Consider the following 14,973-nt stretch of genomic DNA (forward strand, 5'->3'; position numbering starts at 1 on the left):
TTGGAAAGGGCCGAACACTATAAATGTTTTAGTTTTCAATAATTTCAATATTATAATAACGATATTTATATTTTCGAGGGCAGTAAACGCGACTGATAGTAGGTTCGATTCCCATTCGAGTAAATAAAATAATTGATATTCTCATATCTTCTTCGTTCGTGCTGGTATCGAGGCGAAAGGCGGCGTTTCACCATTCAACACTTATGCCTCCAGAATTCTAAGGAAAATAGGGATGCTGATAATAAATTTCAAAATCAATAAGCATAATAATTTTTTAGGTTCCTACTTATAATATATTCACATAATAATTTATCGGCAGTAAACTGACTGAAAATAAAATTTTCGTTATAATCAAATTTCGTGTGATTCCATTTCCCATTCCTCGCTATTAAACCAGTAACGATCTTTAATAATATGTATTAAGTTAATTAAAACGCTTTCACATACTATTTGGTTCATTATTATTTTTGTTTCGCATGACTTTGTATAAGTATCGAAATGTCATTTTATTATTTATTAAACAAACATAAAATAATAATTTACAAGTGGAAAATAAATAATATGGAGGAGAAGGCCGTCCTGGTGCAGAGTTGTAACTGTAACGAGACGGTTATGGGTTCGATTCATACGAGGGAATGAATTATTATTTATTAATATTTTCATTTCTCCGCTCTTGCATCAAGGGCAAAAGCCTATTATTGAGGTGAGTTCTGCCACTCCACACGTAATGCGTCGAAAAATTCAGCGAAAAGTGGAGAAATAAGCGACTATTAACGTGTGTGACGAAGTGATTGAAGTGAAGTTGGAAACACTTCGTGTTAAGTGGCCGAACTCAACGTCGCCTTTGTCTCGAAGCTAGAGCGAAGATATGTAAATATTAAATATTTAATTTCATCTAGTGGGAATCGAACCCACAACCCATCAGGCTTACAGTCACACCCTTGTGCCATTACGTCATGACTGGCCTCACTGACTGGTCATAAATATTGGAATAATATTATTATATTAATAATATTTCTCCTTTATCTAGTACGTAGAGTGGTATATTGTAGACATTCACAATACAAGATAACACCCTAACATTTTATAAGCGAGACACTATTAAAATAAAATTTACATTCAAAAGCCACAAAGTGTCGGAATAAAACATGAAAATATCTATAACAATGGCGGTTACGGATTCATTGCTCTTTACAAGCAACTATAAACGATTTTACGATACCTCCTAGGTACCAGAGAATTCTCAAGGTTTTTATTTTCAACTAAGAAATTATATTTTTTTGTTTATTTTCCTAATGTTCTTTTGTATTTATTCGTGTATAAACATTCGCTAGTAAATATAAAGAATTCATTTTTCTTTTAATTTTATTGTATTGTATAGTTATTGCTTTATTTTGCTAGTCTTCTATTGTATTTATAATAGTATTTATTTTTCGCAACGGCCTCGTTTAAGGCTACATTTAAACTTAAATTAAAAGCTGATTTAATACACCTACTGACTTAATGTCCTCCTACGTAAGCAAATGTAATATTTATTATTTTGATTTCTCTGCTCTGGTATAGAGGCAATGCCTATAGAATTCTGTGGAACGTGGGGAGCGACGTGTTTTAACCTTAGTCTCTGCCTACCCACAGGACACAGCGAAAAAAAACGTTTCCAGGACAAACTATTAAAAATATCTTATTTAAAAAATATAATAAAAAATATACCTACCTATTTTTGCTAACATTTACATTGATATGAAAATTGTTTGAAGCACCTACATACATTTTCAACAATGTAGCAACCGCAAATTAAGAGAGTATTATGGAGCTATTAACATGAATGTTTACCACCACTGAGTCCTATATAAATTATAATAATATACAAAAAATATGAAAATGACTGCGTTGAGCTAAAATTACTAGCTATTTTAAAATAAATATAATATTCTTATAAAAAGTATAATTAATTATTTAAAATAATATTTGGTCACCTATTTACGGAGAAAGAAATGCAGTTCCATTCTGATTTCTGACCCAATAAGTGATATCAGGAAGGAATCGCAATTATTTAATTAATTTCGAGATATTTTATAAAAGACAATCGTCTTTTAATATCAATATTTTATATAACGATTCAATTTAAAATATGTAGGTAAATCGAATCTGCGACCACCACAGTACCAGTCGCTAACAAACCACTGTACCACAACAAAATACTATTTTATATTATAATATACGGCTATTAAACGTTAATTTCGTTTAATGAAAGCGGTTTTAGTGCGTGCGTAAACCGGGATTACTGGGGGGGAGTACCCCCACTTTTACTGCCTGCCCCATTCCTCGTGTAAGGCCGGATAAGACTTAGTGTTTTGGCTTTTTTATTTTTGAAATATCTTTTTGATTTTCAAGTTATTATAAATTGGGAAATCAAAATATTTAGTGTTATTATTTATTTCAAATATCAAAGAATTATATTTTTTATTATAATTATTAATAATAGATATTGTAGCAATTACTTCTAATTTATATTCCATAAAAAAATGTTAATATCTTGATTCTAATTAAAAACTCAATTTTAAAATCAGTGAAAAATTAAATGAAAAGTTTAATAACGTTGCATTCCCAAGGACTTAAACTCGGCAAAAAATTAAATATCAAAATTGGACAAGTAGATTTTTGGCTAAAATGTCATGAAACATGCACAAAGAATATCTCTATACAAATATAGACAGAAAATTACAATTTCCAACCACAAATGTGTCGACGAAGCCTTTATATGCAATTCTTTTATAGAATTTTATATTTTCACTCGGAAAATATCCTACTTTCGTACACAAAGGACCAAAATTACAACGTATACTTACTATTTAAAACAAGTATGATATAGCATAATGAGTATTAAAAATATCAAAGTACACTCCGCTGCTGGGTCCCCCATTGTTCAAATTTTATTACGCGATCCACGTTTCTACTGTAGTGTAAATTTAAGAATTCAAGGCCACTGTACCGCATTCGCTAACTTCTTTTATAGAACAAGGAATATGAAAATGCTGTAGGTATTACAGAGTTTTTATGTAAATTATATAAAGGGGAACGGAGTGTCTCAAAATTAGGTTCCCTCTGCCTACCCTACTGATTTTTCTCTATTACATTAATATTATCCATACGTATATTATAAATTCGAAAGTAACTCTGTCTGTTTGTCTGTCTGTGACGTAATCACGGCCAAATCGCTGAGCAGATTGTGATAAAATTTCACATATTGGTATTTGAGAGTCTTTGTATGAACATAGGTTACCTTTTTTTCTCTTAATTACGGTAAAAATAGATAGTTTTTTTTAATAGTCATATCTCCGAAATTATCATTCAAATTATCAATTTTTTGGCCTCCAGTTGAGATTCCTACCTTAAAGGATTTGTTCGAATTACTATTCATTGTTATATACAAGATATAACGAAGCGAAGTAATTTGTATGTGAAAATTAACTAAAAATATAGTAATTATGTTGTCGTCTAAGAAACGGAACCTGTGACCAGAGTTAACTTTGGTACTCCGAAAAAGTCAAATGGATCCTCCATTTGACCTCTGGAGCGAATCCAGTGATAAAAGCTGCATGTTTTACAAAGTCCCACTCAAATGAAAAATTACAATACTATAACAAAATATATTTTTTATTTAACTTGGCACCAATTAAAACATAATTTAACCTATATTAATATGCCATTTCCAACTCACGTTAGGCTAAGGTACAACCGACTTACTTAATGAGGCGACGACTTGCCCGCAAATGCGACAGGTCCCACTCCTAACGAACTTTATAGCAACGACTCGTTTAGGAAATAGCTTTCCATTCACCCCCTTTTTGTGGTATAATTACTTTTTGACGTAACTTGATTGCTTTCTTCTGTTGTGTATATGTTTCTCTTTATACATTAGTCATTGCTTGTCTAGATATTAGTTAGTTTATCTAATTTTCTGTTATTTTACATTTAAATAAATCATTAGTTTTTTATTCTACAACTATATAATATAATCATGCTTAATTTTTTGTTATATTTTTAAATACGAGTATATTACTCTAATCGTAGTGATTTTTTAAATTTGATTTTATATTCATAAGTAGTTTTTTTTATCTAATATTCATAGAATTATAATTTAATACACATAATTAAAAATGGTTTCTTTTGAGCTTACATACAATATTATATTTTTCCAATATGAATGCAATAGCTGATTAAAAAGCAATTATAATAAATATTTTTTATTTACTTTTCTAACAAAAATCAATAGTGACCTATAAATGTTCAACTAAAAAAAAAACCTCAACGACAATTCGATCTTGACAAAGTTTAGACTGCAAAGTAATTAAAGCAAAAAAAAAACTTCAAGCACTCTTACTTTATAGTACAAGAGCTAGCAGTTTTTAAATATTAGTGGTTTTATAATTAATTATTATTATGAAATAGAATTTTTTTATTGAAATGGCCCATGAAAACGAATACATATTATCGTAAAGCTAGCTAAGTGTATTGGAAAGCATTATTATATATTTTTTATTTTTATACAGGGTGAAGCACCAGACACAGAAATAGGCCGAGTCTTCGTGAACGATCCAGATGATTGGGATTTGCCAGATAAAAGATTTATGTGGCTGCCTTCTTATGAGCAGAGAAGTCCATATTTCGACGTGCACAGCAACACTGGCATGATCACTATGAAGGAGGGCACGCCTAATGGAACTTATTTGCTTCATTTTAATGTAAGTATATTTTTAATAAGCGTAATATTATTATTTTTGACATTTTTAAGTGTTATTTCGAACATTTTCTGAGGCACGAGTTCAAATTCGCACCTTCAAATGTTTATACGTTTAAAAAAAAGTACCAACATAGCTGATATTTGCTAAAATTGTATATTATGCAAATATTTTGTAAAAATAGAGTAAAAATAACTTATTGATTATTCAGCATCAGCTTAAACAATTTTGGGCTAAATTATCTTATAACTAAACGAAACCAAGTTTTATTTAAACAAAATAACAATTAAAACTTTATCTAACCATTTCTCATTAAGACCATCCAAAATACGATTCCGAATCTTGGCACCGACTTATCTTTGGTTTCATTATAGTTGAAATATTAATAAAGTATGAAAAGAATCGTTGGCTCCCGTTCTATTTATGTTTGCGGTTCTCTGGGGGTTTGAAGTTGTGGGGAAGTTAATAATTAAATGTTAAGCATTCGCCGCGTGACCTGACCGACTCCGGCTGAGCTATGAGCTAGGCGCGTGCCCATTTCTATTCCAAGTCGGTACAAATTGTTGGCGATATAATTTAGTGGAATTGCTGATTCGGTTTTGATTGTATAATTATTTATTGTTAATTTAGTTTATTGTTTTTTTTATTTATGAGATTCTCTGTTGAAATGTCATTGGGTACGATTAATGAACGTGTTGATTATGGGTTCAAATCAAAATTGACATTTTTTTTCTATTAATTTTAGTTTAGTACGTAATATTTTCAAATATATCTTCTTAAAAGTTATATCTACTCTAACTTGTCAATAATGTCGAGCGAAAATTAAGTTTAGAATAATTCCATATGTTCATGTTTACAAATACGAAAACTAGATGGCGTTATACATTTTCAATGTGTTTCTGAATCGCGTTTGTTATCCGCTAAAGCGTAAAGTCCGCGCTCTAAAATTCGACATCTCTGGTTTCCCTTCAAAATGCATAAATCTTTCGCATTTTACTAAAGATTTCCATGGAGGGGAACACTCAAATGAGTCTTTTATATTTTTGATACTCTTCCTACTTGCAAGACTTTATAATAATAATTAAAATTTCGTGTCACAGACGTAATTCTAAGCTCTGGTAGTCTGGTACTGGTACATAAATAATGAAATTTGAAAATACGAAAGAAAATCTTAAATTACGTCGCGTAAAAATTATCAGCTTTACACTGTGCACACAACGCACACAGCAGGATAGGCAGAGGGAACTTAGTGTTAAGACATTCCGTTCCCCACTTTTTAGCGAATTCTGGAAGCGTTGGGTGGCAGAACTCAACGCCGCGCTTTGCCTCGACACCAGAGCGAAGAAATGGAAATATAAACGTAAATAAACATTTCACTTACTCGAGTGGGGATCGAACCCACAATCGTCGCGTTACAGTCACACCCTTGTGCCGCTGCGCCATGACGGCCTCATGTATATACCTACTAGCATTATATCACACATCTCTTGATCGCTTCTTATCACAACCCTTTTGAGTTATAAACTGAAATAGCTTCGCGCAAGAACTTCGAAACGCGAAGTTTATGATTTATCAATCTTGAAACGCGAAGCAAAGTTGAGAACTGAAGTAAAATCGTGTAATCCGTAGTTCATGACGTTGAATTTAATGCTGGATTTACATCAAACTAACGAGTCCTCCAGCAACGGCGAGAGGATATAAAATAAAGTTTTATATTTTCTTATAATATTGCAACTTATTCGTCCTCCAATATAATCTTTGTTAATCTTATTATAATAAAACTTAAATAAAGAATAGCTAAGCTATTAAATGAAAGAAAATTATGCAGTCGCTTGATGCGACTTTGGTTAATAAATAAAAAAAACTTATATCTATAAGTATCTATATTTTTGGAACATTTTAATGGATTAAGCGGAGAAAACTTAATGTCAAAACAATCTCTCCTCTCCCGATTTCCACATTCTTTTACTTATTCTTAAGACATTTGCGAAACTAAAAATCTATACCTAATATTTTATATTATTCTTCCAATTATTAGGTGACTGAGGAGAACGAGCCATTAGTGCCGTTCCACTGGGTGGAGGCGACTGTCAACGTAACTATAAAGGAGATACCCGAAGAAGCGGTGGACAAATCCGGCTCCATCCGCTTCGTGAACATCACCGCTGAAGAATTTATTATACCGGAAGCTGATGTGAGTGGATAATTTATGATGGTTATTTAAGTACAGGATTTAGTTTCAATATATTTTTATTTCAGTTTTATATATGAAAGTCTAATAAATTTGTTTTTAATAAATTGTAAATATCGAAATGAAAGTAAAATTTATACTGTTTTAACACTTGAAAACCATCATGGACCTACATGAAGGTTTGTTAATATTCTGGGTGGCATTTTTTAATATAAATAAAATATTAAAATTGTTTATAAAAATTAAATTCTAATAAAAATCATAATAATTTTCAATGATATATATATATTTTGATTAACTTTAATTTATTATAATAAGATTTCAACGAAAGTTAAATTTATCTTGGTTTAATTAACACTTCAAACAAATAGGTAATTATGTTAATTATGTGGCGACTTTTAATAGTAATTTGGAATGAAGGGAGAAAAAGATTAGAATAGAATTGGTGTCACTAATATCTTTTAAAATCATTAATAAAAAAATATATTATGAAACCCAACCAACAAAAGAGACATCTAAATTTAATATTTATAATAAATTAAAAAAAATACATAGTCTCTTGTATTTTAAAGACGAATATTTTCTTACACCATCAACTTAATTAAAACGCAAAAGTAAGGTTCAAAATTCTTAAAATAAACATCTTAAAATAACTTCCAGAAACCTCTTTACCCTATATTTTCAGAGTTACTATTTAATAGAATAAATCTGTAAGGTAGACTTTAATTTTTATTAGAAGTGCATTTACACGTGCAGCCGCAAACCAGAGGTTTCCTTTGAGGTTTTTACTTGAGATGCTCTGAATAATATTACCTGAATTATATGAAACTAGTTTTACTACCTTGCTTTGCCTATTAAATTAAAATATTTTGCCATAAACAATTTAAACTATAAATAAATATTCATCTTTTGTAATTTTCAAGACATAAGAAAGAATCCTTAGAGACTCCAAGCCCTTTGGTTTTGTCCCCTTTGTGGGAAGTTTTAGATAGTTTAGCAAGTCACCTACGACAATGCCTCAAAAGACATACTCGTAAGACTGTGGTTCCCTGAATCCGAACTTCTATCATTAAAGTTATATGGGAAGCTTTAAATATATTTTTATTACTAAGAAATCATATTATTTTATATTTTGTACGCCATCTCAATATGTGTAAGCTTTTCACGCTTTTTCCTGTAATGAGACAGGCGTAAAGAATTTAGTGTTAAGATAACCCATCCAAATTTAGAGTCTTTCCAGAGCAGGCAAATGAGAAGAATTTTAAGAATGGTCATTTTCTAAAGGTGATATTGAACCCACATTCATTGTGATTACAGCCAGGTCCTACAGTTCCAGTATAGCCTCAGTAAATAGTATTAACAATATTATATTTTTATAATAAACAGTATTGAAGAAGTAACTTGTCTTCTGTTATTCATAATTATGATTTCGTTGTAAAATGCTTAAGAACTCTCAAAATTTTAAACGTATCGATTTGTGTACTAAAAATATATTATGTTTAAAGCAAATTAGGTCACTGCATGTCTGATCTAAAAGCTTCTTTATATATGTAATTTGGGATCAACTTGGATATGATATGAAAATTAGTGCCTTCTTTCTCCTTTCTCCAGTTTCTAAGAATAGAGTGTTTTTAATATCTATGTTATTTTAAGCTAAACCATTAAACCTACTTAAACTTCGTACTCATTATCCTCATTTCCATGAGATTACAAGATAACACATTTGTTTCTTAAACACCCATACAAACTATTATATGGGACAGAATTGTATAAATAATGGTAGTATAACCGAGCTTAGCAAATACAAAGTAAGATTTAATAGTCTCTCTTAGGAAATGTCTATATATGTAGTTGTTAAATTTGAAGCAAGGCGCAGGAATTGTAGGTAGGCAGGTAGTTAGGAGTTGTAGGATCGATTCCCACTCGAGGAAATGAAATATTTTTATTTTCCTTGCTCTGGTAAGGAGGCGAAGGGCGGGAGAGTTTCGTTCCACCATTCAACAATTTCGTAACCATACTAATATTTGGCGGAAAGTGGGCAGCGTCTGCTTACCCTGCTATATGTAGGTTATAGCATGAAGGTGGAAAAAAAAGCTTCGCTGAAATGTGGGAGATCTATATATATTTTTTATTTAAATAATAATATTACGAAAAATATTACATATGTTAAAAGTACCCTAGGCGTCAATGTGAATTGAACGTCGATAATCCTCGTTACGTAGCTGGTGAACTACTGGAATAGTTGAAAAATTTCATACCACGACTTTAATAGCTTACAATTTAAATTTTAAATTAATATTTTATAGATTTTTTTGATCAAAAGCGATATATATGGATTTTTACTTAAAAATTTGAGAAGGACTAAATGTTTTACCATATATAACTACATTTCTCATATTGATTGAACAATCAAATTGTAAACACTTAAGTGTGTACATAATTAATTAATTATAATTAAAAATAAAATTATTTTCATAATACTATCCAATTCTATAAAGTTCTATTATAAATATCATGTTAAGGCCAGTCGTGGCGCAGGGCCACAAATGTGTGACTGTAAAATCAACTGGTTGTGGGTTCGATCCCCACTCGAGGAAATAAAATATTTATTTACATTTTTATTTTAGTTATTTCACTTTGTGTTAGCGCGGCGTTGAATTCCGCCACTCAACACGTATTGCTCCAGAACTCGGAGGAAAATGGGAAGCGGATTGTCTTAACAATAAATTCTCTCTGCCTACCCTGCTATGTGCAGAATACAGCTGAAACCACAAAAAAAACCTATTTACTCAGAAAATCTTGCCTACAAAGAACTTTCTGGTCTTCCCCACAACGCCAACAGATTAAAAGCTTAAATAAGTCAAAAGAACTTTAAGCCCATACAAACACGGTCAACATTTGAACAAACAAACTTCCTTTTAATATTAAGCTGGAACTAAGTTTAGTAAAGTTTATATTAGGTTGAGGGTAACATTCCAAGGTCAGGGGAAGTTTGGTCTCGGGCGATTGTCGGCTTTCAACCGCACCGCCGTGTCTACATTGGTGCTATGATTAAATTTGAATTATACATTTAATTAGATTAACATGGTTTGTAAATAAATTTATTGTTTATCTTTTTGTTTATGATGTATGGAAGTTCCCGCTAAATCCAGGATGCCGGGGTCCCACTGTATCCTACCCTGAGAGGGGATCAGTGTTAAAACGCTTCATGCCCTATTTTTGAAATATTGTGTGTTGATTGGCTGAAAAATGTCATGGCCCGATGGCCCAAGAGGATGACTGGAAATGTGACGGTTATGGGTTCGATTTCGACTGGGGTAAAATGAAATATTTTGATTTTGTCGCTCTGGTAACGAGGCAAAGCGCGGCGGTAAGTCCTGCCACTCAACACGTAATGCCTCAGAATTCGGCAGAATATGCGGAACGAAAGTGTCTTAACGGGAACGGAATATCCTAAAGTCGAGGTTTACAGGTCCCCTCTGCCTACCAATTATATATGTAAAGCTTAAAAATTATTGAGTGAAAATTTGTCATAATTTATAGGGATTATATAAAAATTAAACTATTTCAATCTTTTTCAAAGGGAACAAGTAAAAAGGACAAACTACACCGTCGCCTATCCGAACTCTACAACAAATCTATGGACAACGTAGATGTCTTCACGGTGTTCAACAAGCCGACAGTGAAAGATGCATTTTTGGACGTGCGGTTCTCAGCGCATGGCTCTCCGTACTTCGAAGCGGAGAAATTAGATAGTATGGTGATAGGAATACAGGAGAAGGTATGTATTTTGTTTAATTTACTCAAATTTGCGGCTTCGCCTGCATTGTGAATTGAAAATAACCAAGAGTCATATATGACGTAAGGGTGGGAGGTAACTGTCCACAGGTAGTACATTGAAACTGTTAAAATATAGTAATTACTGAGATTAGCGCGGTTAACCAAACAAACTCGTTGGCTTTCTAATATTGGTATAGATTTGAATAGGTTTCAATATTTTAGGATGGATGTAGGTTCGATTTTTTGTTTCTGGTGTAATTGGGCAAAGAAGAGTAAACTTTATTATCTTCTCTGCAAGAAGTAGATACATATTGTGTTAAGCTTTTTAAAGTTGATATGACAATTTCGATTTTGTCTTTATATTTTCAAATCTGAATAATACAATTTTAGTTTTCATTTAATATAAAACATAAATAAAAATTAATCCATTTGATTCATTTATGTTTTTTCCTGGATTATGAATATAATAGCAGGTTCGAAATCCTATGGACCAGTTTCAATTCAATTGTACCAATTAACCAACTATTCATTATAAGGACATTTATTATAGTTTTTAAATACAAATAACATAATGTAAAAAACCTTCTTTGTTAACTATAGTAAGTACATCTAAAATATGATAGACTCATCGATAAATTCGATATTATTTTTAAAGTTAGTTTACTTTTAGTTAAGAGTTATTACTTCAGTTCTAAAAATAAACATACTAATAATATAAATGTCACTTTAAGTTTGTTAGTTACGCCACATCTACTAATCCGATTATCATGAAACTTTGTACACATATTTAGAGATATTAAAAAGACAGAATACTTTTTTTTTAATTTTTTTTTTTTCAAAATATTATCCATTGGCTATTATATAAAAATCAATATAAGCGAGCGAAGCTACGTCTGGTTCTAGTATAATAATTTTGTGTTATTGAATAAACATATTCCTGGTAGGCCATTGAAAATTGTAGATAATATTCACCATAATACCGCTTATGTCATTTTGACATTGACATTTGTACAGCACCCGCTTAATCTTGACGAATTATTGGTATGTTAGAATTAATTCCAAAGGCTCAAGACCTTTAACCTATAAGAACATTTAGAAACGTATAACAGGGATTAACTCTATATCACATTAAATCTACATAATCTAGACAAATTGTTTCATAATGAATATGCTTAAATAGATATAAACCTTTGTTTCTAGAGGAGTTGGCAAAGAGAACCTTGTGACAATTCTCTCCGCTCTCCCATATTTTACCCTAATTAGGAATTTTGTTTAAATGTCGCGATATACATAGGTGTGATTCTAAACGTGACGGTATTGGATTCGATTCCCACTCGGGGGCAAAGTGCAGCTCGCTTTTTGCTTGTCGCTTTTAATACAGAATTCGGGAGAAAATGGAGAACGGAAGTGTTTTAAGAATAGATTCACAGATCCCGTCTACCTGACCCATCCTGCTATGAACGAAATACCGCTGGAGCACTAAAAAAATATAAATAACAATTTTTAATATTACCTGAAGCTCAATCCACATCTCAACCACATCTCAAATACAATGAAGTAAATCACTTAGATTTCTCTAACAAAACAGCACGGCGTTAAGCTCCGCCACTAAACGAACAATGCTGAAATATATAAACGAGTGAAAAATTGCAAAATTAATAAAAAAACATTAATATTAAATATATAAAACTTGTTTATATTTTTAATATTGCACCACTAGCTTAATCAAAACGTTCTAATGACATCGTTAGCGGAGCTACATGAGACTAGCTGGTAGTGCTTCTAGAATTTTCTATTCTATATACATTATACATATAATGAATATGAAACTTATCTATGTCCTTTTAATTAATATGTATATCGTGCAATTAAGATAGATTTAATTATGTAAAAACTATTTTATATGATTAAGATTAAATAATTAATTATTATTTAATAATGTAATACAAATATGTAATTATTTGTGTAGGTTGTAGAGTCACAGCAGCAAAAGCGTGTGGTTGTGATGGTTGTCGGTTCGATTCCTACTTGGAGAAATTAAAATTTAATATTTCGATCTTATCGATTATCTTTTCGAAAATTTAAAAATTAAATATTTAATATTTCGATTAAGAATCGAATCCACAACCTTTCGCATTTACAGTCACTATCGTTTGCTTCTTTATTAATTATCATAAATTAAAATTTTCAAGACAACATGGGAAAGACATTAAAATTTGTTTATTTATGAATATCCAGGAATGCAACTACAGTATTTATCTTTTTAAACATGTCCATAGGTAGTTTCGTTAGGCCAGCCAAACACATCAACAAAAAAATAAACATTGTTGACAGAAAATAGAAATACTTAGTAATCCTCTTTTATGACATTCTATCCATCCATACCTATATTATAAATTCGAAAGTAACACTGTCTGTCTGTCTGTCTGTCTGTCTGTCTGTCTGTCTGTCTGTCTGTCTGTCTTTTACGCAATCAGGCCCAAACCGCTAATTTAATTGTGATAAAATACTCATATAGAGATACTTGAGGGTACCAGGATGAACATAGGCTACTTTTTTTTCTTATATTTGTAATATTGTCGATATATATTAATATATTAAAATAATTAATTTGACATGCAATTTATTCCACTATGTTAAAAACAATCGCGTTGCTAAGCAACGGCTTGCAAAGTTTGTTGTTTTAAGAAAACGTCACCCAAAGTGAGTTTGCTTAATGCATACATGGCGCGCGCCGATATAGATTTGTATACATTAACAAAAGTTAGATGATTTCTATAATTTGATATTGATCCTTATGAAAATAAATATAATAGTCACTTTTAGCATTTCATCTAGATGGAAATTATAGTTTACTGTATAACATTCTAATAAATAATTAAGGAGATGTCACTGATTCGAAATGACCTAGCCTACGAGTGGTATAGTATGACCGACGCGAACGGGCAGATGACTTTGATGGTTTTGTAAATTTTTATATATTTTCGAATTACTATTATTTTTTATGTAATTATTTGCTGCTTATAATTAATTTATCTCAGTTCAGTTATCTATACCGATGTTATACACTTAAAATATCGTTATTTTAAACAATTGGGATTTTATTTAATATTGTTCGCAAAAATTATTCATTATTTAATATAGAAAAATGCAGAGTACGCGCGCACGGCAAACTTTAGGTACTTTTTCTGATATTAAGAATTTCCTTTAGTTACTTTTACTTCTTTTGTTTGTGCATTTCAATTACTCAGATATTTTTTCTAATAATAAATCTCCACTTATTATTATTTTTTAACTTATTTTAATTATTTAGGTTTATATTTTCGCGGGCGTAGCCGCGTCCGGGCCCACTAGTACATATATATATTGAAAATATATAATTTTCCAAACTAAAATAAAATGTAACAAAATTCTTCACATAAAACTATTTCAATTTGAGAAACTTGTCTGCTAAGAACGCGAGCGATTTCGTATTCTACGAAGTGACTACATAGTTTTTCAGCAAAATTTGCTTTTAAAAGTTATTACATACTAGAAGCTGGGCGTAAGTTTATCCGTGTGGATGAAATAGAGAATATTTGGTTGCGGTTACGTCCAGCATCAATAACAAAGGAATAATCAATTTAGTTGTTCCTTCCTCTCTTCTCTCTCCTTTCTCCTTAAAAACAATGTTAGATATTATATTATTAAGTATAGAGGAGCTTAAACAGTGGAGGACGGCATTACAAGTCACTTAACCTACACTAGGATCGCAACTGCCAGGCACTGATCTGAGCGCCTCATCCTGAAATACTAAGAATGCTAAGTTGTTTCTTCTCTTCTTTATAATATTACTAGCGGCCCGCCTGCGGCTTCGCCTGCGTGAACTACGTTATTATTAATTTCTGTCTCCATGAGTACTTACGTCCTATAAGTGACGTCCATGCAAAATTTTGGACTCCTAGTATTTGTAGTATCGAAGTTTCATACAAACTTTCAACCCCAAAAACAACCCCTTAGAAGTCGAATATTGCAAATTCGCGTCTTAGCGAGCACCTACGTCCTATAAGTGACTCCTATGCAAAATTTGAGATTCCTAGCACATGTAGTTTCTGAGATTTCGTGATGAGTGAGTGGCCTTTCGATTTTATATATACCTATAGATATATAACGAAAGAAATTAAAACAAAAATTAATAACTTGTATTGAATATTATCGTTAAGAATACACTTTGACAGTTGTAACATATGTATATTCATTAAAAAAAAAAACAATTTATTC

At 31.2% G+C, this 14,973-nt stretch overlaps 1 protein-coding gene and 1 non-coding gene across 6 annotated transcripts in view; both read left to right on the plus strand.

Moving 5' to 3' along the window:
* Positions 1 to 14,973, plus strand: part of shg (DE-cadherin) — a 189,293-nt gene that overhangs the window by 154,610 nt on the left and 19,710 nt on the right. For all 5 annotated transcript variants that reach the window (XM_085190182.1, XM_085190178.1, XM_085190180.1 and 2 more), the window contains 3 exons: positions 4,554 to 4,745; positions 6,781 to 6,936; positions 10,517 to 10,714. In XM_085190182.1, coding sequence (XP_085046308.1) covers positions 4,554 to 4,745; positions 6,781 to 6,936; positions 10,517 to 10,714 — 546 coding nt within the window. The remainder of the gene's footprint in view (positions 1 to 4,553; positions 4,746 to 6,780; positions 6,937 to 10,516; positions 10,715 to 14,973) is intronic.
* On the plus strand, positions 5,695 to 5,811 carry LOC146536347 (U5 spliceosomal RNA). Its single transcript, XR_014878278.1, has one exon. It is a non-coding gene; the product is annotated as a U5 spliceosomal RNA (small nuclear RNA).

Source organism: Heliconius melpomene, chromosome 9 (genome assembly GCF_056956725.1).
Source record: "Heliconius melpomene rosina isolate 202511_hmr_F chromosome 9, ASM5695672v1, whole genome shotgun sequence".
NCBI classification, from domain to species: domain Eukaryota; kingdom Metazoa; phylum Arthropoda; class Insecta; order Lepidoptera; family Nymphalidae; genus Heliconius; species Heliconius melpomene.